The 25,024-nt window shown below is 37.5% G+C and overlaps 1 protein-coding gene across 2 annotated transcripts in view; it reads left to right on the plus strand.

The window, feature by feature from the left end:
• The window catches only part of ZNF385B (zinc finger protein 385B), a gene marked incomplete at both ends in the record, with an annotated part of 320,011 nt that overhangs the window by 200,909 nt on the left and 94,078 nt on the right, over nt 1-25,024 (plus strand). For both annotated transcript variants that reach the window (XM_080689946.1, XM_080689947.1), the window contains one exon: nt 11,612-11,754. In XM_080689946.1, the coding sequence (XP_080546072.1) occupies nt 11,612-11,754 (143 nt within the window). The remainder of the gene's footprint in view (nt 1-11,611; nt 11,755-25,024) is intronic.

The following is a 25,024-nucleotide window of genomic DNA, read 5'->3' on the forward strand; positions in this document are numbered from 1 at the left end:
GTTTGGGTGCCATGGTACTAATCTTATCTTGCTTTTATAAAATCAAGAGTAGATTGCTAAATTATGTTTATCTCTAAAATTTTATGAAATAGAATTCTTCTAAGATTATTCAGTGACGAGAAACGTAGTTGTGATGTTTGGTGGGAAAATCTGTGTTTTAAGAAGATATCTGAGATAAGCCATAGTTCTATGCTGCCATTGTCTCTTTAGCATGCTGTGAAGGGAGAGAAGTTCCCCCGCCCTCACAGGAAGGCTTCAGAGCTAGGGGGAGCTTGATGCCATGGAGGTCACAGGGCAGATGCAGCCCAGGACCATCTCCCTGTGTTCTTCTGCCAGAAAGTTTCGTCAGGCTCCTATGACCTCCCAATCCATTCTTGACCTCAGACAATTTTAGTAAAGCCCTGTCTGGAGATAATTCTGGCTTCTCTAAAGACTTAGTAATTTAGGAACTAGCACATGACATTCCTTTTTGATAAGTCAGGTGTATTTAAAACTACTGTAAAAAAACTTAAGAAAACATTTGTTAGAATCCTGTTCTCTCTTCTTCAAGCTTTCTGTCTTACATAATCGTGCTCAATTCTTTTGGGTTACAAGTTGAGAAACCACATAGAGCAGAAATATCTTAAATTCAGGTTGTTTTGTTTTGTTAGTTCTTGGGACAGAACCCACGAGCATTCTACCTCCAGTCTACACCACAAGCCCATTTTATTTTTTGTTTTTGAAACAAGGTCTCACCTTGCTATGTTGCTGGGAGTCTCACTAAGTTGCTGAGGCTGTCCTTGAACCTGCAGTCCTCCTATGTCAGCTTCCCACATACTAGGATTATAGTCCTGTTCCACTATCCCAGCTTAAATCAGTTTTAACCATCTAAATTTACTTAAACTCTGAAATTCTTGAATTTTTAATGCTCCTTAAAAAAACACACATTACAACTACTAAAGTATGTCACACATTTAACCAAACTATAATTTATACTACATAGGTAATGAATACCACCCATTTTTCCAGCGTTTAAATATAAGAAATTTAGTATACGGGCAAGATAGCCAGGTATAGATGAACCACCACATGGCTGCGTGTACTTTATCATCACAGCATCTGAAAAGCCACTGTAGTGAGGACTTCATCATTTTGTGTAAAAACTGGAGATTAACAGTAGACCCAAAAAACATTGTAGCTTAAAATCTACATGTGGCCTCACCTCTGCTGGGTTTTTTTTTTTGTTTGTTTGTTTGTTTTGGTTTGTTTTATGATACAGTTATTTATTATTGCGCATAAACCTCAGTGTGATGTGCAGAAAGATTTCTTTTTAAATGCAGCATTTTCTAGCCTGCTGTGGTGCCAGCTACCCTGGGAGCTATTCAGAGGGGACCCTGAGCTGCCCTCAGGGAGGCTCAGACACAGAACTGCCAATGTTTTGGTGGTACTGGGGTTCCTGGAAGCCCTTCTACCTCTGGGCTACACTCCCAGACCTATTTTTATATATTTTTAAATTTAGAAACAGGGTCTCCTAAGCCAGCACAGCTGGCTTCGAACCTGCGCGATCCTCCTGTCTCTGACTCCCAAGCGCGGGGATTACAAGCGTGTGCTACCACACCCGGCCAGAACTGCCAATGTTTAAGGTTGTATAGACTCAGAGTTCCAGCTACACAGTTTTCTCTTCAGCTTCACTGGATCCTGTTAGTCTCCTCCATCCACATGGTAAATTCAGCAAAGAAGCATCAGCATTATAAGGAATTTTTATTTGCTCACAAATCATGTCGAGCAAAATCATGTTGGTAGTGGGATAAAGAATTTTTTAAAAATTCTACAAACCTTACTACTTTAACAGTATTTGAAGATGTTCTTTTCATTTGGAGATTTTGCTTATATTTGTCGAAACATTGCATTAACATTAATAGCACTGATCCCATTTACAATTTTTTTCTGGAACTGGGGTGTGGTGGCACACTCCTAGAATCCCAGTACTTGGGGGGCTGAGACAGAAGGATTACAGGTTCAAGGACAGCCTCAGAAACTTAGCATGACCATGTTTCAAAATAAAATAGGGCTGCGGTAGAGCTAAGTGATAGAACACCTTGGAGTTTAATCCCCAATACACCCCCCAAAAAAATCTGTTAATGTATAACACACAGAAAAGGATTCTAAGCATACAGTTGAATGAATGTGCCCAAATGTAACATACCAGTTTAACTGGCTCCCAAGTCAAGAAAAGAATATATGTTCCCATCCAATCACTCCTTCCTCATCCTCATCTTTTCCTTTCTATAAGGAGAGCCGTGATCCTAACTAACAGCATGGATTTTATTATACCTTATATAAATTATATCAGACAGAATGCATTCCTTTATCTTAATTTTTTCTCAACATTATGTTTGCAAGGTGTATTTGTTGTTATGTGTAAATATTGCTATATTCTGTTGTGTGAATGTTTTATGTTTGTGAAAATATTAATTATTAAATATTATGTATTCTTTCAGCTTTGGGAGGGTTGATTTCTAGTTTGGAGCTAGTATTGCTATGAGTGTTATACGGTGTATACCAATTAAGCTGGATAGATACCTAGAAGTACAATTGCGGGGTCACAGGACATGTGTATATTCGGGTTAAGTAGACACTACCAAATAGTTCTTCAATATGGTACAACAGTCTACACTTCAGTGCAGAGTTCTAGCTGCTTCATATTCTTTGTGACACTTAGTAATCTCTGTCTTCCTTGTACATGCTCTTATGGGTGCGTAGTGATAGCTCATTGTACTTGTAATTCACATATCCCTGATGTCTAATGAGATTAACCACCTTTTTATGTTTGTTGACTATTTTAATATCTACTTTTGTGAAGTGCCCATTCAAGTGTTTTGCCTCTGTCCTTTTCTTATTAATCCGTAGGAACTCTTTGTTATTTATATATTATATATAAATATATAGTTGATAAATATATAACATATAGAAAGAGTACAGACAAAGGACTTGAACCTATACTAAATGTATATAGTAAATGTTACCTCCTGCTTTCCTTTTTATTTCCTTGAGTATTTTACACTTTTTGGTTTTGTTTTGTTTTGTTTTATGTGTGTGTATGTATATGTGTTGTATTGGGAATTAAGCCCAAGGGCATTCTACCTCCAAACTACATTCTCCAACCCTTTTTTATTTTGTGGTTTGAAACAGTCTCACTACATTGTTGAGACTCTCGCTAAATTGCTGAGGCTTTTCTTGAATCTGGCATCCTCCTGTCTAAGCCTTCCAAGTACTAGGATTGCAGGCATGCAGGCACCACCAAGCCCAGCTACATTCTTATTCTTAATAGAGTGTATTCATATTTTGTTTTTAATGATTACCACCTTTTGTTTCTAGTTTAAGAACTCTTTTGCTTATTATAAATTTATAATGGCATTCTGTTTTTCTCTTTATTATTTTACCTTTTCATGAAAAAACCCTATGGATATCTGGAGAGCCTATAAAAGGTTTTAATTTGCCGGTCATGGTGGCACATGCTTGTAATCCCAGTGCCTGGGAGGTTGAGACAGGATGATTGTACAGGTTCAAAGCCAGCCTGAGCTACTTAGTGAGGCTCTCAGCAACTTAGTGAGACCCTGTTTCCAAATAAAGTATAAAATAGGTCTGGGAGTATAGCCTGGAGGTAGAAAAGCCCCTGGATTCCACCCCCAGTACCACAAAAAAAAAAAGGTTTTAATTTGAATATATTGTTTTTTGTTTGTGATTTTTTGACTATGCAGTTCCCTTCACCATTCTTTTACATGCACCTCTGGAAACACGAACTATTCTGCAAGCTCTCTTAAGAGATTTCTCAGCCAGGCATGATGAAAGAGAGAGAGAGAGAGAGAGAGAGAGAGAGAGAGAGAGAGAGAGAGAGAGAGAGAGAGAGATCATCTAGGGAAACCCTGATGAAACCAACTTCCAACTAGATGCAATTCCTTCTCTCTTAAAGCTCCTTAAGCTTTTGTTGGTGACATATGACTCCTGACATATACTGCCATTTATGATAAGAATTAGTGATTTTAACTACTGTTCTCTCCTGGGATGCAGCATAGTTTCAGAGGAGTCAGAGGAGTTAGCAATCACAGTAACCTAAGCTTACACAACACTGGCTGTATGTCAGGCACATGGTTCAGCACCTTCTGTAGAAAAATCTCAATTAGTTCTTCTACCAGTTCCATGACACAGATGCTCAGATTTCTCCAATATGTATATTGAACAGAGGAGAAAATAGAGATAGAAAGAAGTAAAACCATTAGGTCAAGGACACACAAGGAAGTTGGGGCCAGAAGTCATCAGCTGTCTTGAGCGGATGCTCTCATTGTGTGGAGGATATGGAGCTCCAAGAGCACGTGGCAACCAGCTTAGCCCAGACGCTCTGGAGGTGGAGGAAGGCCAGAGCCCACACTCAAAAAGTTAAGCCAGGCGTGGTGGCACACGCTTATAATCCCAGCATTCAGGAGGCTGAGATCAGAGGATCGCAGTTCGTGGACACCCTCAGCTACTTATTGAGGCCCTTTGCAACTCAGTGAGACTCGATTTCAAAATAAAGAATAAAAAATAGGACGGGGGTATAGCTTGGAGGTCGAATGCCCCTGGGTTCCGTCCCCAGACCCACACACACACAAAAAAAGTTAAGGGCATAAATAGACTTGCCTAGATGTTCATAGTGCTCCTTAGTATATTTAAAATTCTTAGGTGCCTTATAGAAAAGAACTATTTAAAACTTTGTTGAAGCCAGCTTTTTCTAAATGTCATTTTTGTAGCTTTTATACTTTTATTGGAGCATTGTAATTATATACCATCGTCAGATTCAAAGGAATATATTCATATATGTACACATCACTTGGTGTATTTCCATTAATTTAATTAGTTGACATTTACAGATTCATGGCTATATACTAGGCACGTTATTGGCCACTTCTTTTTAGCTTTAATCTTTTATTGGTGCATTGTAGTCACACATTGTAATGAAGTTCAAGATGGCAGAGGCATACATGCACACATCATTCATTTAGCCCTTCTCCAATCCCTACCCCATTCCCTCCCCCCTCCTTCCTTCTCATGTTTTTTGACAGAACTTTTTTCCCCTTTCCTGCTCCTCCTCTTCCTCTGCTGCTGCCTCCACCTCCGCTGCCTCCTCTTCCCCCTCCTTCTCCTCTTCTTCCTCCTCCTCCTCCTCCTCCTCTTCCTCTTCCTCCTCTTCCTCCTCCTCCTCCTCCTCCTCCTCCTCTTCCTCCTCCTGTTTTGGGAATGGAACCCAGAGCCTTGTGCATGGTAAGTAAATACACTTTACCCACTGATCTGCACCCCTGGCCTGATGGCAGAATTGTTTTATGTAACTTACAAACTACTTCATGGAATAATGGCACGGACTTTAGAGTAAAAGGAATAGGAGTTTGGACCCAGAGTTTACCACATACTGAATTATCTTAATCTCTCTCTCATCTTTCTCATCTGTAAAATGGAGATAATAATACAAATTTTATAGAGTTGTGTTATAATTTAATAAGGTAAGTAACACAAATCACTTAGCACTATACCTAGCATGCTGTAGAATCTTATGAAATGGTAATAGTAGTAGTAGTTATTATTTTCTTATCTCAAGAGTAAAATAGATTCTGGCACAGTTCATAATCCATATATCTGTTAGCTCTCTACCTTGTTGGCACCTCATAAATATTGAATTCAATAAACTATTGTTTGGCAAGGATTCTTTTTAGATAAATATATTCCAGAACTAAGTCTTTACTGATTTCATCATCAGACATTACATTAAGTTCCATAAAAGTTTTAATTTCCAGCTATAAATGATTCCTTTTTGTTTATCCCATTCTAAATTCCTCCATTTGATGGAAAATGCTCCCATGTACAGCTGGTGAATATGTCTACATAAAACATTCGGTGACCATACTGTAGTAGTAAAAAGCAGAATTCAGAAATCAAATTGCTTGGGTTTGAATCCTGATTCATTCAGACATAGATTTATGAAGTTGGACGTAATCTCTCTGTGCCTCAATTTCTCCTCTATTAAATGGGGCCAATGATAATACCTTGTTTATTGGGTTATTGTACATATTAAATGAACATATGTGTAAGTGTATGGATGTATCATATGTGTGTATACTTTTATGTATGCATCCTTATCTGCATACATGTGCAATGTTCTTAGGATAATACTTAGTACATAATTTGTGTTATAAAAATGTTATCCTGGTAATTATTGTTGCTTGAACTTTCAGAAGCAAAACATTTTGTCAGTCACAATCTTATTTACATAGCCACATCCTAGTGACCATGCTTTATGGTCTGTTGATAAATTGTCTTCCTCATATGGCAGTCTGATGGAAAAATGGGAGAAATGGAGGAAATGCTGGCAAGGTAATTGTCCTAGTAAAGAGGAAAGTTCTACATCATAAAAGGCATCAAAACTGGGAAAGCAGTGAAAAGAGAACATTGAGTTTGGCAGAAAAACTGAAATTTCACTCATTTTAATTTCTCTGATTATAAGTCCTTTGGGACTTATAATTAACATTGTCCCCAATAAATGTTTATAAGATGTTAATGCTTTATTTCAGTACTCATTGAAGAGGAATATATCTATATATACACACACACAGCCTAGGAAGAAACTACTGCAGGATATAAATTAGATCTCATCTCCTGCAAGTGCTTTTTCATGCAGGTTTTCTATAACTCTGGTACACTCTTCTTCTAACAATGAGGTGTATTGTTTGTTTCTGTTTTTGTACATAAAGAAGAGGCACTAGGAAGCCTCAGAATTATATCCTAAAAGGGCCTTCAAGATCATATTTCTAAAGGTCAAAGACTAAGGCAATAATTTCAAGTGTCACTTGGCCCTCAAATGAGGTTTTATTGTGATGGATTATGACATAATCCATTGACATGATAAGGTACCTATTATGTTACAGAGGCAGTTGGCTGAAATAATGAGGGTTTTTTTATGATCATAGTGGTGAGTCTTTCACATATTACTGGTTTCATAGGATAGATGAATTCAACTTGCATTTGTTGGAGCTCAGAAAGCCATACCCTAAAATATGCTTTGAAATGCTGAGCTCTGTGAATTAAAGGAAATTGGAAGGACTTAGAAGCTGACTTAGAATTAAGGTCTCTATGACCTTGTTTCTACCCTCCCACATTGAGCACAATCAACTCTCTGAATTTCTTTCCTGTAAGGAAACTTCTTCCAAAAGAACTGTCTTATAGACTTTTGCCCTGGGAATCTCATCAAATAACCAGGAAAGATTAATCACCAGAGAAGAGAAGAGACTAAAAATTGATACCACTCTTAGACTCTTCACCTGCCTTCTGAGGGCAGCTCCACAAGATTACCTGGGAGATGTTATCTGCACATTAAGGCAACCTTAGCTGGCAGTGAAGTTCTACTCTCCCCTTCTGGCTGCTGCCTCCTACAAGGCTGAGAGGAACTTTGTCCCAAGGCCATGGTCTGGTCTTTGGGCTCATTCATTTCTCCTAAAGATCATTTACTACCCCTTCAAAATTGCCTAAGCACCCCCCCCCCCTATTTTCCTCTCTCCTGTGAGGAACCATCTGGCTTTTCCTCTGAGTTCTTTATTTTATATGGCTCATGAGCTTATGCAAATTAACACAGTTGTATGCTTTTCTCCTCTTGACCTGTCTTTTGTCAGTTCATTTCAATGAACTTGCTGAAAGTAGAAAGGAAATTTCCTCTTGCCCCTACATGTTTTACTATCAAAATGAAATTTATGGAAGTCTAATAGTATTCTTACAGGAGAGTTTATGGACATGGACTTTTCAAGATGATGGTGGTGACTGTTAGAATTTTAGAGTGTCATGTGTATTTTAGTACAGGAATTTATATATACATATATGTTTATATGTGTGTGTGTGTATATATATATATATATATATATATATATATTGCATGTATGTATACTAAGTGATATAAAAACCTTGTTTTCAAATAAGGTGCAACTCTATTATGGCATTATTCACTGCAATTCATAATGGATTGTAGCCTATGTTATAAATTACATAGTATTTCCAGATAATTTTATGAAAGTAAAAGGTTGGTCGTATCCCATGAGAACAGCAATGTAAAGGGTATATACCTTTTTTTATACTGAGAAATGAACTAAGTGGCATTTTACCTCTGAGTTACACCCCCAGCAAGCCTCCCTTCTTTAAACATTTTTGAAGCAGAGTTTCACTAAGTTGTTGAGGGTCTCACTAAGTTGCTGAGGCTGGCCTTGAACCTGCAATCTTCATGTCTCAGTGTCCTAAGTATTCAGATTACAGGCATGCACTACCATGTTATACTTAAAGGGTATACTTTCACATTAAAATGCCCAGGTATTATATTTTCAATCCCCCTACCCCCCGGGCAACCCTTTGACTTTTGGAGAAATTAAACATTTCTCACAGGGTAAAATGCATTTTGGCCAAATTTCTGCTGTAAGCTCCCACTGACATTTTGGCACCCAGGGGTGAGGAGAAAGGCTTCCCAGCAGTAACAGCAGCAGCAGCAAAATCTGGAATGAGGTGACAGAGAGATCAAAGCATGAAATAACCTAAACCAAAAAAAAAAAAAAATGTACTTTATCCCAACTTATTCCCATTTGCAAAAACTTCCTGTGAAGCAAACAGGCTTGGTGAAGCCGTATTTAAAAAGTAAATTTCAAAAGTGAAAACAGCAAGGTTGAGGTGAAGCAATTGATAAAAGCATAGTTTCTATTTATTCAGAAGATCCACCAGTCTTTAAAACAATCTGTGTTTAACATGGCAAATTGTCTGTCATTAAAATGCTAATGGAATGGTAAACAGCTGCTAAGTTTTTTATGCTAATGCATGGTGTCAGCTAAGTAGTTCTAGAGCCTTGTCTTTATTAGCATAGAGATTTGATTGGGTAAGGGGGATCATTGTGCATTCTGACCTTTGTTGATGGAGCAATCTGTTTGTCAAGTTCCCTGTTACATTCTATTTGATGTGAGTTTGTTAGTACAAAGTGACTCTTGCCAGGCCCTGGGGGCCCTGTATTACACTGTCTTATCAGAGCCACATTTGTGGGCTTAGAGAAAGAACCTGGCTTCCCTTTGGGAGAGCTACAGTGGCAAAACAATTGCAAATTTGTTCATCAGGCAGCTTAAGTAGAATGATTCTGTAGGCTGACTCTTTGCATTACAGACTTTTAATAATTATAGTAATAATAAATTACATAAGGCCATTGATCTAATGCAAGAAATATCTAGCTTTCAATTTGACAATGTTTTAAAGCAAAGCTTTAAAAATAAGTAGTTTAGTAAGCGCCTCTGCAACATTTGATGTATTGATATCATCTTGGATCTACAGACACTGAGATTAGCAATGAATGTGACATTACCTAATTAGAAGAGTAATATGTAATTAAATACAGGGTGGTTATGTGAGTACCAAGCTTGGAGTATTTACTTGATCATCAAAACAATAACAACAACTAAGAATAACAACAACTAAGAACTATTCCATCTATTCTTTTGGCTGCGTCTCTTTCTGCTGAGTCTTACTCTGTTTCCTAATTGGATGGGGCTGACGTGAAGAATTGCTATTACATGTAGGTGCTTTTTTTTTCTTTTCTTTCTTTTTTTCCCCCTGTGTTTTTGGATCAATGTAAATGAATTATGCTGGTCCATTAAACACTTTTGCCAATAATGTTCTGAAATAACTTGAAATATGATGTAGAGTTTATTAAGGAAATTCATTACACAGAATTTTAATGACTCTGGGACATTGTTTAAGAGGTTGGTGGAAATTTTAATAGCTGTAACACTTTTTTTCATGCTATTCAGTTCTCCTTGAAGTCAGTAGGGAATTTTAGACATCTAATTATTGTGCGATCCTTTCTAGGCAAGCTGGGAAAAGCTAGAACCCTCAGACTCTGCTGGTAATCATGTAAAAGTGTCCAGCTCCTTTAGAAAACAGTCTGGCAGCTCCTCACAATGTTGAGCCACATAATTACCGTATGAACCAACAACTGCCAAAAATCTACTCCTTGGTATATACCAGAAAGAACTGAAAACATATGTCCACACAAAGGCTTTTAACTGAATATTCATAGCAACATTATTCATAATAGCTAAAACAAGTACAACCAATGCAAATGCCCATCAACCAATGACAGAACAAACAAAATGTGAGACATTTGCACAACAGAATATTACTTAGCCTTGAAAAGGCATAAAATAATGATACATGCTACAACATGAATAAGCCTTGTCAACATTATGCCAAAGGAACGAAGTCAGTCACAAAAGACCACATATTGCATGATTTCATTGAGATTAAATGTCCAGGATAGACAACCATTTAAAAACAGAAAATTAGTGGCTGCCAGGAGCTAGAGAGGTAGGGCGAAAATGGGGAGTGATTGTTAACAGGTACGAGGTCTTTTCGAGATCATAAAAAGGTTCGAAATTGAATTGTACGCATTGGGTGAATTGTCTAGAATGTGAATTGTAGCTCGATGGAGCTGTTATATTGGGAGGAAAATTTTAAAAAGCTTGCCAAAACCTGTCTCCCAGAAAGCTACCTACGCCATTAGTAACTTATCTACACTAGAGGAAAGCTACAGGATAAAGAATTCTTGTTTCTGGAAGGGAATGTTTAAATCTCTAATTCATGTGTTAAACCAGCTATCTGAAAGAGGTGACAGCTAGTGTAACTGTTAAAACAGGTAGTTGCTAAAATGATACAAAGCTCTTTGGAAATAATAGTTGAAGAAAAAACTTGAGTACCTACTTCCTGTCCCCCGTACCCTGTCCGCAGTTAGGCTATCATCAAACCCTGTACATTCTCTATCTAATGTCTACATTACCTGTTTACCTGTTTCCCTCCAAGAAACAACTTTCCTCACCCCACCCCACCCCTGTTTTTTAAGGAAACAAATTGAGTCTTCACTTTTTTAAGAGCAAACAGTAGCTATAAAAGTTGATGCTTTTTTTTTTTTCCCTCTTGTAAAAACCTTCTAGTTGTCTCTGATTTGTATAAAACATGTCTACTAGCCATTGACTCTGGATTTAAGAGGCCCCGGTCCTCTTTGCTACATTTCTGGCTAGTGAGAGGCAAAGAGGTTAGTCACCAGGGGCTACAGAAATGCTGACATACCTTTTTGTTTGTTGTACATGCGGTTACTCTTACAATATATGATAATATATTTGAGAAGATCCAAAGAATCATTCTATTAATAGAAGTTTAGTTTATGTCCTTCTTAGAAAAAAATAAACTTTTAATTTTAAATATACTACTAACTGGGTTAAGGTGAAGAATACTACAGAGAACTGTATGAAAAGATCATTTTATTCTCATTCCACGCCACCCACCAGAAGGATCTGTGCGGTGTCTCTGTGAGTCCCAGCGGCCCTTGGCCTTCACCCTAGGGAAACGTGTATCCATATTGTAGACAGTGAGGAAAAAGATCCATTTAGACTGTATTTACTACTCTGGTGTCTCTCCCAGCATGACTTTCTCACTTGCAGGTTGCAGCTTAGTGGTCCTATTTTTGCACTACTGGTATGGGAGGGAGATGGATGTGAGCGGGAGATTGAACTCGTTTTTGTTTTGTTCTTGGCAGGCAGTACATGCCATACTACCACCCTTCCTGCTCTTGTGCGCACACCTACCCTGATGATGCAGCCTTCCCTGGATATCAAACCGTTTATGTCTTTTCCAGTGGACAGTAGTTCTGCTGTTGGGCTCTTTCCAAATTTTAACACAGTGAGTAAATGTGTTTCTATTTTATTTGTGACCTCTTCAGTCTCTTTCTGTCACTACATTTGCAAATAGACAATAGATGTGTGAACCTAGGCCATATATTGGTTATGCTGCTCTGCTGTGTGGGGAAATATGATGCTACATCCATGGGAGTTGGTCCAGGCAGTGGCCAGCATGTTTAGTTTACAAATATTTTCATGGATGACTTTTCACCTGTTGCATAGTGCAGTTGTGCTAGACTTTTCAGTGGCTTTATTTAGAACCTGTATGATTTCTGGGATGCTATTTGTACATGCTTGAAACACAATTTAGAGATAGAAAGCCACATTTATTCTTCCTTGCTACTGGAATGGGGAAAAAAATGACCATAGGTTTTATCTCCCTGGGTGCTCTTTTATTTGGGAGATATTATAGATAAAGTATGGCTTTTACACAAAATTCTTTATTTGGAAGCTCTTATGGATTATTGGAATCTGACACTGTTAGCACAAAAAAAATCTTATTTTAAGACTGCTTATTAGTTATCTGAATGATACAAAGATGTTTCCTTTAAACATACGATAAATCTTAGGGAACTGTCCCTAGTTATCAGTGTTCCTCATTTCGGTCAGCTGCCATTCTCTAATTTGAAATAAAGACATTTTGTAGGTGTGCCAAGTGGAGCATGCCATCTTTCAACAACAAAATGCGGCATAAAATCGGTCAATAGCCCAATTCTAAACTTATCAGAGGAGGACGGTTCAGGAGATTGCCCAGATTGTGTCTGTTCATTTGATGAGTGCAGCCAGTTGGGCGTTATGGTGTACGTGAATGAAGCAGCGCTATAAATGTTGCCATCATCAAAAGAAAGAATCGCATTATCAACACCACCAGACAGCATGCATCTGAAGTACCGCCAAACACTGCTTTTTGCAAACTTATCTTCTGTCTCAAGTGAAAACAGCAAGAGGATTTTTTTTTCCCCCTCAAGGGTTGTAAATAAAATCTGCTGACAGGCCTTCTGTCTGGCTTAGCATTGTAAGGTAATTAGGGGGTAGAGGATCAGCCAACTTTTAAAAAAGCACTGTTTCTTACTCAGTGAGAGAACAGTTGAATGTTTTTGTCATCTTTTGGTTTTTCAGTCAAGTCAGTTTACCAAAAAAAAAAAAAAGAAAGAAAAGAAAAGAAAAAAAGAAAAAAGAAAAGAAAAGAAAAAAAAAGTGAGCATCACTTTTAATCCAGTGGGGCAGCTCAGGACAATAAATCATGCCGGCTTCAGCCACAAAGTGGGAGTCACCCTCCCAAAGTGCCACATTGGGCCATTTCAGAGAGCCTGCATCCTCTCTCAGCACATCTGTGATACATCCCAATCGAAATTGAATAAAGCTAGACTTCTTAGACTACCTACTAGGCATGTGTGTTTGCTCGCTGTGCATTTGGAGGACAGCATTGGTGGACTTCGCATGCCTGGATTCTGTTAGGAAGCAGCAGTAATGATACGGGTAGGTGGTAATGGCTCCTTCTATGTATGGCTCATGCAGGGGTGTGTATGTGTGTGTGTGTGTGTGTGTGTGTGTGTGTGTGTGTGTGCATATTTCAAAGATTCAAATAAAATATTCAAAGCAAAGTGAACACGTCATCATTGCCTGCCCAAGCGCATACTCAAGAAGTGCTGCCAGCATCTGGTATCCATCCTTGTAGCCCCTTCTAAAAATACTGCTGTCCAGTAGGTACCAGTTACCAGTGTTTTTTCACAACTGCAATCATATGATCAGCACTGTTCTGTCACTTTTTTTCAATTACCAAATTCTCCCCCAAGCGTGGTGCCACACAACCTGTAATCCCACTATTTGAGGGATTGCAGGTTCAACACCACTTAATGAAACCTTGTTTCAAAAACTAAAAATAAAATAGGCCTGGAGATTTAGCTCAAAGGTAGAATGCCCCTGGTTCAATCCCCAGTACTACAAAATAATAAATAAATTAATTAAATTTTTAAAAAATGTAAAAATCTCTGGCTTTAAGGGCCATAAAACAAAAATGAAAGGGTAATTCTTTGGCATTGAGGATTAAACCTCAAGCCATTCTACATCCAAGCTACAACCCCAGCTCAATTTTATTTCTTATTTGGAAACAGGGTCTTACTAGGTTGCTAAGAGCCTACATTGCCGAGCCTGGCTTTGAACCTGTGATCCTCCTGTTTCAGCCTTTCTAGTACTGGGATTACTAGCATGCGCCACCACACCTGGCTAAAATGCATTTTAATGATAGCTTATTAAATATTTCATAGGGGCTACAGAAATGCTGGCGTATGTTTTTGTTTGTTGTACATGCAGTTACCCTTATAATATATGATACTATATTTGAGAAAATCCAAAGAATAATTATATTAATAGAAGTTTAGTTTATGTCCTTCTTAGAAGAAAATAAACTTTTAATTTTAAATATACTACTAACTTGGTTAAGGTGAAGAGTACTACAGAGAACTGTATGAAAAGATACTTTTATTCTCTTTATCCAGGTTATTCATTAGGCAGACAGTCTTATGGTAGTTTATTAGAAATTAAGTCAACCCAAGTGGAACTCTCTATCATCTTGAAAAGAAATGAACTTACTTACTGGATTACTTTTGATTTTTCACTTTTTTTTGCCATTTAAAATAATCTCTTTTCCATAGTTTTTTTTTCCATCCCAGTACCCAACTTACTCAATAGATTTTTCTAGGAAAATGTTAGGAAAGTCTTTGTTCACATTTTTCTAGGAAAACATTATTACATCAGTACTGATTGTTACACTGGGTTATCATAGCTTTATAATGGCTTATATCCTTCAGAGTACTCAGACCTCAGAACAGTGAGGAGGCCATGATCATCATTTCTATTGTCCAGAATAGGAAAGGGAGTTAGTAAAGGAAGAACTAAGGCTTCAATTAAAATCTCCCGACTTTGAAACTTACATTCTGGCTCTTCACATTCATGACTCTTTTGGCCCCTGTCACTTCCCACTTCATTCATTGTGAATAAAGCTTAATCAGAGTCTTTTGTTCTCTTGTCTGGAAGTACGTGAGACAATTTTCAGCAGAATCATTAAGTAGAAAAAGGAAAGTATATTGAGATATGAAAAATATATCTCTACAAACAATATCTATGAAGTAAAACACAGTTAAGACACGGCTACAATTTCTATTTAGCAAACTTAGAAGTATATTGTAAGCCAGAAGTACATTGTAAGCATAGCTGTACCCCTGTACTTGGGAGGCGGAGACAGGAGGATTGCAAGTTTGAGGATAACCTCGGCCACTTAGAGAAGCCCTGAGGAACATAGCAAGACCCCGTTTCAAAACAAAAAATTCAAAAATAGTCCTAGAGGTGTAGCTCAGAGTATATTCCTAGTACTCCCCAAAAGTATACAGACCCAATATTCCACTTGATCTTAGAAAACTGAGATGAACTATGATATCACTTTATTTTTAGCCAAGGTTGATGCTAGTAGATGTAAGCAATGAAACCTACTTAAATGTAATTATTATAAGAATGAAAACACTATACTCTTATTTTGAAACCATAGCTAAAGGGTAGTCTTAAGTTTTGCTATTTTCTTTAAATGAATTAAAAATATACATGTAGTATAGTATTTCTTTGTTTTTATAATGGAGTATATTAACATTACATGAGAAACAACAAGTATGTAGTATTAAAATACATGAATGCGGAGCCTCAGTCTCTTTCTGCCTGCATAGGTGCCCCATCAATGTATTTTAATCCTACATACTTGAGGACATACACAAGAAGATGATCCTTCAATATATTTTATAACATATCATGAGAAACAAAAATTCAACTATATTTCTATTTTACTGGGATAAAAGTGTCAGTTTAAGCAGATTCAGCTGCATATACTAGTATTTGAAAAGATAAAATATATAACTTCTTAGTAACAGCAAGCACTATGAGAATAAAAAGTTTACTCAAATGGCAAAAATTCCACTTTAAAAAATAAAATATATTTTGATGTTTAAAAAGACTCTATTAAATAGTTAAAGGTATTAAAAACAGAAAAAAGCTGACCTCAGTTTTCCTTGCAATATTATCTCATGAGAAATGTGGCACAAATTAGCAGTAAAGTAAATGTGATTTATTTTGTGCTTTTTTTTTTTTTTTTTGCAGTACTGGAGATGGAACCCAGGGGCATTCTGCCACCAAGTTATACCACCAACTCTCTATATATTTTTTATTTTTTTATTTTGAGTTGTAAAGGGCCTCACTAAGTAGTAGCTGAGGCTGTCTGTGAATCCCAATCCTCCTGTCTCAGCCTCTCAAATGCTGGGATTATAAGCATGCCTGCGCCACATACCTGGCTTTTTTTTTCTAACTTCTTTCTTTTCAAACAAGCATGGTGGAATTGCAAATTAGGGCAACCACTTTGGAAAACAGTATGGAGGATCCTCAGAAGAATGGGAACAAACTTACCATATGATTCAGCAATACCACTTCTGGGTGTCTACCCAAAAGAATGGAAACTAAACTACCAAACTAATACATGTTTATCTATGTTCATAGCTACACAATTCACCATTGCCAAACTATGGAACCAGCCAAGATCCCATTAATAGATGAATGGATTATAGAATTATAGAATATTTACCCAATGGAATTTTATTCAGCCATAAAGAACAAAATTATGTCATTTACAGGGAAATGGATGGAACTGGAGAACATTATGCTAAGTGAGATTACTTAGTCACAAAAAATAAGAAATCAGATGTTCTCTCTAATATGTGGAAGCTAGGGAGAAAATGGGTCATAGGAGGAAGTCTAGATGAAGGAGATACTATAGATGAGCAAATAAGGCGACATAACTGAGGGGGGCGGGAGGGGGAAAGAGGGAAATTCTCTAATGTACATGATGTACATTAACATACCAAAGTCAGTCACTAAGCCAAACATGCGAAGAAAAGAGAGGGGAGAATGGGGTAGGATTTGGGTAAAGGCTAATTGGGTGATGTGTGCATGTATGCCTATACCATCTTGTACTCCATTAAGATGTTCGACTACAATGCACCAATAATAAAATATGTTGAGCTAAGCATGGTGACACAGGCTTGTATTGCCAGTATTTGGAGGCGGAGACAGGAGGATTGCAAGTTCAAAGCCAACCTTGGCAATTTAGCAAAGCCCTCCGCAACTTAGTGAGACCCCGTTTTTAAATAAAAAATAAAGCCGGGCGTGGTGGCATAGGCTTGTAATCCCCGGGCTTGGGAGGCGGAGACAGGAGGATTGAAGCCAGCTGTGCTGGCTTAAGAGACCCTGTTTCCAAATTAAAAAAAAAAAAAATATATATATATATATATATATATATGTGTGTGTGTGTGTGTGTGTGTGTGTGTGTGTGTGTGTACCCCAGTACCAAAATAAATAAATAAATAAATAAATAAATAAATAAAATCAGGTTGAGGAGTATAACTTGGAGCTAAAATGCCTCAGGATTAAAAAATTCTCAGTACCAACAATATAAATAAATAAATAAATAAATAAATAAATAAATAAATAAAGCCGGGCATGGTGGCGCACACTTGTAATCCCCGCACTTGGGAGGCAGAGACAGGAGGATCACGCAGGTTCGAAGCCAGCCATGCGTGCTGGCTTAGGAGACCCTGTTTCCAAATAAAAAATGTAAAAATAGGTCTGGGCGTGTAGTCCGGAGGTAGAAGGGCTTCCAGGAACCTCAGTACCACCAAAATAAATAAATAAATAAATAAATAAATAAATAAATAAATAAATAAATTGAGATAAAATTTCCCGTAGTTACTTAATTTTACTTGAAAAATTAGAAATCATGGGCCTATTATTGGGCTTAGACAAGTCAACAACAACACTCCCCCAATTATTAGGGAAAAATAATTCTAGAAAAATCTTTGAAATATATCATGAAGCTAACAAAAATACAAATACTTAAACTGGGTATGGTGGTACACGCCTGTAATCTCAGTAATTGGGAGGCTGAGACAGGAAGATTGCAGGTTCAAGGCCAGCCTCAGCAACTTAGTGATACTTTATTTAAAAATAAAAGGTAGGCTGGGCGTGGTGGCGCACACTTGTAATCCCTGCACTTGGGAGGTGGAGACAGGAGGATCACGCAGGTTCGAAGCCAGACGTGCTGGCTTAAGAGACCCTGTTTCCAAAAATAAATAAAATAGGTCTGGGAGTGTAGCCCAGAGGTAGAAGGGCTTCCAGGAACCCCAGTGCCACCAATAATAATAATTATTATAATAAAATAAAATAAAAGGTAAAATAGAAATGGGGATGTAGCTTGGAGCTATAATGGCCCTGGGTTTAATCCCAAGCACCACAAAACAAAATGTAAGCATAAATTTTTATGCCTTGATACTTTTTATATTGGTGCAGTATCGACTCACATCATAATGTAAATCATGTTGACAGTCACATACATGCACACGGCACTTGGTGCACCTAGCCTCCACATTCCTATCAATGCAGAATACTGAGATTTTACTTTGGTGTATTCACAAATGTGAATACATAGTCGATGGTAGTATTTCCATTAATGAATCTCAGTCTTCCTCCTCCTCTTCCCTTAGACCACCTCGCTGGCTTCACTGAGGTTTCTCTTCCATTATCTGGAGTTCCTGTGTATCCCAATTACTCCCCTAGCTTGTACATAGTAGAGAAAACATGACCCTTCACTTTCTGTGATTGGCTAAGCTCAGTTAACATTTTGACAAAGAAAAAAATTATGTAAAATGATAATTGGAAGGAGAAAAAAATGACATAGTGATCATCTGCATCATTATTTCCCTCTCCAAACCATAAACATTTCCTTTTTGAATATAACTGGTGTCCACTGCCTTCCTCAAAGGCCCCAAGGTTCATTTTGCAGAAGACTTTGAGTTCAGTTCTCCCTTTTCCCTAATGGACTCTTAGACCCCCTTAGAAAAAATACATAGATATTATTTGTATGGTATGTATGTATATATGCATATTTATGTAATGGTTAGTCATTGTTCTCTCTACCTAGCACATTATTTCTTTAGGGCATCTAGGAAAAGCCATTCATTCACAACTATTGACTACATGTCTACGTATTATAGTCATTGTGCTAAGGAAGAGTCAGAAATAAGTAAGAAATCTTGATAGAAATCTGTCTGAAGGGAAGTACCCTTCCTCTTGTATAATTCACCATTCCATAACAGAGGATTCTGCCCATAGTGGACAGACAGACAATTCAGTCGATAGTTCTAATACATATTTCTTCATCTGCTGTTTCTTGGATGCCAAGAGACCTCAGATAAAGACTTGGATCGGCTGTGAAGAAGAAGGAGAAGGAAAGATTTCAGGAGCCGGTGTAAAGGGGCCCCTGAAGGCCCCCACGCTGTGTCCTTTCATGTGTCCCTTTCCTTACCCTAGAGTCAACCTCACATGGTGCTGGGGCCTCATCTGCAGTGCTAGAGTTTCAAGGATTATGTGTACTTGGAGGGTTCACCAGGTTTTCTGGCAAGACAGGTCTTTAGTCTTGGCACTACCCCAGGCCAGCATTTTTCAAGAGTAGAGTCAACTTGGAAAAAGTATCTATGTCAGGCCTTCTTTTGAAAATTTTTTATCATATTCTTAACTAATATTCTTAACAAATCTCTAGCCAATTAAAGTAAGGGAAACCTTCACCTTGTTCTTAGCTGGCCTCAGAGACCAAACCTTGATATGCCTGTGGATATCTTGGTAAATACCAAGATATTTGGAGAGAGCTTAGTAAATACCAAAAAAAAAGTAGCAAAATATTATGGCACAAATCATACTCGCCAGCCCAGAATAGGTAGATCTGAATTGGTTGCTTTATAAACATTGGTAGCAATGGACCCTGAAAATGTTTCATGAGAAGCTTGAGAACCCATCCTATGACACAGATCTTTTTTTCTTCCTCCCTGCAGGTTCTCATGTTCAGAGTTAAGCTTCAAGCCTGTTTATGGATAGGGACTTTCTGTGGAATATTCCAGTCCCTTTGCTTTTATAGTTGTACTGAGGGTGCGGAAGATAGATGGGGGTGCTGTTTCGCAATCCGTAAGCTTTCCACATGTTTACATAGCTTGGTCAGAATTGTGGAAAAATACTTTTTCACAAATTTAGCTTTCACTTTAGGTTTTCTCAGCTTCCTTTTTATGTTCTGATGCTTGAAATAAAAAGAAAAAAACCCCACAATTTATATGAATGATACCTTGGTTTCATGGCATTTTAGTATCGGAGGGCATTAGCATGTTTCAAATCTTTCTAAAATTAATTCTCTTGTTTTTCTTCCTGGTACTGGGGATTGAACCCAGGGGCATTCTACTTCTGAGATACACCACCAGCCCTTTTTATTTATTATTTTTCAAAGGAGTCTTGCTAAGTTGCTGAGGCTGACCTTGAACCTGCAATCCTCCTGTCTCAGCTTCCCAAGTACTGAGATTATAGGGATATGCCATTGTACCCAGCTGCGGTTAACTTTTCTAATGTACTCCCATATGAAATAGGATACCTGTATCATTGCTGAAACCTTTTTGCAGATCGAAACCTTGAAGAATATACTCTAGTTTTCATTTCTTCTAGCCCTACTTAGCACTGAAAAGAGAAAACAAAGAAAAAAATCTAAATATTAGACAAGAAAAGGGCTGGTCTCTACCATACCTACCGTAAATTTAAGCATACTTCTCACGAGTTATTCACATGTGATAGATTTTTTTCAAGTACCCAATAAATTCCTGGGGATTCTAAAGTCAGGTCAGAAATCCTCTTTTGAAGGGCTTCTATTTAAAATATACATTTATCTTGTCAATCTCACACTTTTTTTTTCTTATTGTGAACACAGTTCTCCTGATCCAGGTAAAAAACTGAGTGGTATAGTGGAAAATATATCTTATCTTTTTAACAGCCTTATGATTTAAAATAATGGAAGGCTTGCAAAAATTTAACAATTGAAAACCCATGCCTGAGCCTAATTTTTGTTTTCTTGTGTAGTCACCAAACGCCTATCATATGTACTGTGATTCATTGTCATAGGATATAACCAAACTCACGAAATTTCCTTTTCTCAAAACCAGTTGAAGCTACTAATTTCAAAAGTGGTTACCAGAAGTTGCTATCCTATGGCATACTTTTGAGGAAAACAGTGGCATTTATATATTTAGTCACTCATTCAGCAGTTACATCCCACCCACTCCCAAAAGCTATTTGAAGAACTCTTTCTGACCTCTAGGAAGTAAGTCTACTTGACTGATTTCCAAGTTAGCCCAGTTCTACCTGGCCTAGGCTCTGTATCACTCTGCCCAGGGAAGTAGGAGATAGAGGGGGGAAAGGAGAGTGAGTCCCTTCTTGATAACAGGAAAGAGCACTGGATGAGGAGTCAGCAGGCCTGTATCAGAACTCATGTTCTTTGATCTTGAAAATGTTACTCAGTGTTACTCCCCCACCTCCCACCTTTAAAAACTGTGGATGATGGTATTTCCCTGGTCTAAATTGCTATATCATGAAAATTCAAGTTGGTTAAATATATGGAAAATTGGGGATAGACTGAATCTTTGGAAAACTTCTCAGATTTCTTGAGTCTATGGGGGGAAAATCATATTACTGTACTATTTTAAAATTTTCTTTTCCTCTGGTACCAGGAATTTAGCTACATGCCCAGCCCTGTTTAATTCAATTCATTGATAATGTGTGTGTGTGTGTGTGTGTGTGTGTGTGTGTGTGTGTGTGTGTGTGTGTGTGTTTACTGGGGACTGAATCAAGGGGCATTCTACCTCTGAGTTGAACCCCTAGTCCTATTTTTGAAATTTATTTTGAAACAGTGTCTCACTGAATTGTGGGGGGCCTCACTAAGTTGCTGCAGCTGGCTGTGAACCTGTGATCCTCCTGTCTCCTCAGCCTCCCAAGTACTGGGATTACAGGTGTGTGCTGCCATGCCCAGCTTTACTTTCTTATTTTGAAGCAGGGACTCACTATGATACTATACTGCCCTTGAACCTGTGATCCTCTCATCTCAGCCTCCCAAGTGATGGGATTATAGACGTGTACCACCATGCCCAGCTACCATCTTATTTTTGATCATTTAAAATACCCATGAATACCAAATGCTTATGAAAGTACTCAAAATAGCATAGCTCTATTTTTATAAATAATTTTAATTAATATTTTATCCCTTTGATCTCTTCTTCCTAACGACCTTAAAAAAACAAGCTGTATTTCTCATTGGGACTGGCTGTGTACAGTAACACAACCCTAACTAAGGTACATGCCAAAGATATACATATGTCAGAGACCTTTAGGTTAAGAAATGAACACTCTGGTTTAAAATAGTTATTCCTGGTACTTAGCAATTGTTGAATTTATGAATGAGATTGCAGGTTTGAGGCCAGACTTAGCGACTTAGAGACAGACCCTCAGCAATTTAGAACCTGTTTCAAAAATAAGGATTAGAGATATAACTTAGAAGTAGAATGTCTCCAGATTCAGTTCCTAGGAACAATAAATAAACAGACAGGCTATATGCAACAGTGTTTGAACCTGAGAAGTATGTACCTATGCTACATTGTCATTGAGTCCAATGACATAATGATGCTTTTTGTTTTATTTTAAAAATACTGTTCACTTCCAAACATAGAATGTTATTCCCACATCACTCATGAAGCAAGCTGTAACTGGATTAAAATGGCCACTTAAAAAACTATTTCAAGCCCAGTAGTAATAGTCAACATAACAAATGGTCCTTCATGTATTGTTAATGGCAGTTTATTTCAAAATTCCTTCATCTTTTGACTTACACAGCTCCCATTAAGCTGTTCCTACACACAGCCAGTTTTTTTTTAATATTGCCTACCATATGAGAAGAACCAGCCCACTTAATTGTACTCTGAGCAATAGCATCTAAGTTTGCTACTTACTCAAAAAAGATTAGTAGTTTTATATTCTATCTCAAGTACAGTCCAGACTATTAGTGTGTGTGTGTGTGTGTGTGTGTGTGTGTATGAAACTATTTTTTTCTCAGAATAAAAATATCAGCTCAAATAAGATTTTTAAAATTATACCAGCTAAGATATCAATAGTGTCAGAGCTATTAGGAGTATCAAATAAATGTATAATTCTGTAGATTTTGGGGAGAAGGGCTAACACTGATACAGTTTAGATCAGTTCCTTCAGAAAAGAACTTTCTAGAAAGACAGGCTATACTACACAGCTCATCAGTCAGTGTGCAATCAGACTCTCCATTGTCTTCATAGAGCGCTGCCGCCTCAGAGGCCTGGCCCCCTTAATGGACGAGCAGCTTCTGAAGCAGCATTATGACCCCCAGATGTGGAGGTCTTTGGAGCTACACATCTAGGGAATAGTCCTTTTGTTACAGAGCAAGGGTAATATCAGAATTTCCTGGGAGTCGGTCATCACAGGAAATTATCAGCAATTCATAGACTTTCCTTTTCACATTCGCTTGGGCCTCCAGGGTAATCACAAAAGATTATAGTCTCCATTTCAGCTTTCACATCACTGAAATATTCTTCTCTGCCGAGAGCATGATTGATTTCCAGAGGACGGTTTTTAACCCTGGCTGGGGAGGGCTAGTCCAACTGGAGTGTTTTGATAACTGCCAGTGATTGATATTGTGATATTGTTCTATTGTTTGACAGGTATTTGCTGATTTACATGAAATCTTTGTTTTCTTCTTGGTACTGGGGATTGAGCCCAGGGGCATTCTACCTCCAAGCTATACCCCAGCCCTTTGATTTCATATCTTTAAACAGGGTTTCACTAGTTGAGGGCCTTGCTGAGTTGCTGAGGCTTAGCCAGAACCTGCAATCCTCCTGTCTGAGCCTCCAAAGTACTGGGATGACGGGCATGGGCTGCCTTGCCCCACTTACAAAATCTGTTAAAAAGTGATATATCTGATTTTCATGTTGCCAGATATAGGTATTTGTCTAATTATAGTAAAAATGCTCCAGGTGGGGAGGCAGAAGGGTAGGTACAAACTTGAGATGAGTGTCTTGAAGACTTAACGGCCCTATTAGACTGAATTTTAGAAAACAAGAATAATTCAGGAACATTTCTAAAAATCATACAGAGAGGATAGATTATAAACACAAATGTCTTGCCTCATAACATTAAATTTTTTGTGAATGTTACTAGAGATTTGATGGAATTTTATGAATTTATGACAACATACTATGTGGTTCATGTGGGTGTTTGGGGATTTTTTTCCTCATTACTTGATTAGGAAGTCTTAATGGCATACCTATGGCCAAAATATAAGCAAACTGGATGAATTTTTAATTTCATTTCATTTGCTAAATTCATTTTCTCTTATTTTTGTGTGATTTTATTTACAACATAGATGAATGAATAAAGATGTGTGTATATTTAAAATTCACTTTCTCTTATTTTTGTGTGATTTTATTTACAACATAGAGGGATGTGTGTATATTTAAAATAATTTTGGTAAATAAAATAGTTTTTCCTGGAAGTGACTACATTTTCTCACAAATTCAAAAGAAAATGAAGACAGTTCAGCTTGAAAGTACTTTTGTTTTGAACTGCAGCTTCCTTGCAATCATGTAAAAATAATTATAACTCAAATGAACAAATGTTAAATGTCAAGCTGAACCATTAACAGAGCCTTATTCCATAAAACAATTATCACTGCAGAAAGCAGAAAGAGGCATTTTATTACAGTTCTTGATTTTACTTTACAACTATTATGTTTTAAAAATATAAATGGAGAGACAAAAATGTTTACTACTGAGAAGAGCTATTAAGTATACACATACACATCCATACACAGGAACACTAGCAAAATTAATATATGACAAACTGATTCTGATATCCCATGTCTGAAAACTCCCTCAGGATCCACTTTGCTCATTAAAATCCTAAAATGTAAAGTGTGATAATGTGAGCATGCAGGAGGAGGACCAGTAGCATAAACACCAATATAGTGTGACATCCTAGGATGGAAATCAAGGCAAGAAGACAGATAATATATAGGATGCTCAAGGCTGAGTTTCAGATAGACAAGTATTTTTAAGTATGTCCTGTGCAATGTGTTTATCTAAAATTCAAATTTAGGGCTAGGGGTGTAGGTCAATAATAAAACTGTGTTTAACTATGCATGAGGCCCAGGATTTAGTCCCCAGCATCAATCAATGAATCAATAAATAGTGAATTTAACTGGGCATTTTATATTTGCTAAATCTGGCAAGTATAGCAGGAGATCTGAGTTCTGCTCTTAGTTAAGGAAGCTCAAGCAAGTTACTTAAATTCTCAAA

This window comes from Muscardinus avellanarius (assembly GCF_963383645.1).
Source record: "Muscardinus avellanarius genome assembly, chromosome: 2".
Classification (NCBI taxonomy): domain Eukaryota; kingdom Metazoa; phylum Chordata; class Mammalia; order Rodentia; family Gliridae; genus Muscardinus; species Muscardinus avellanarius.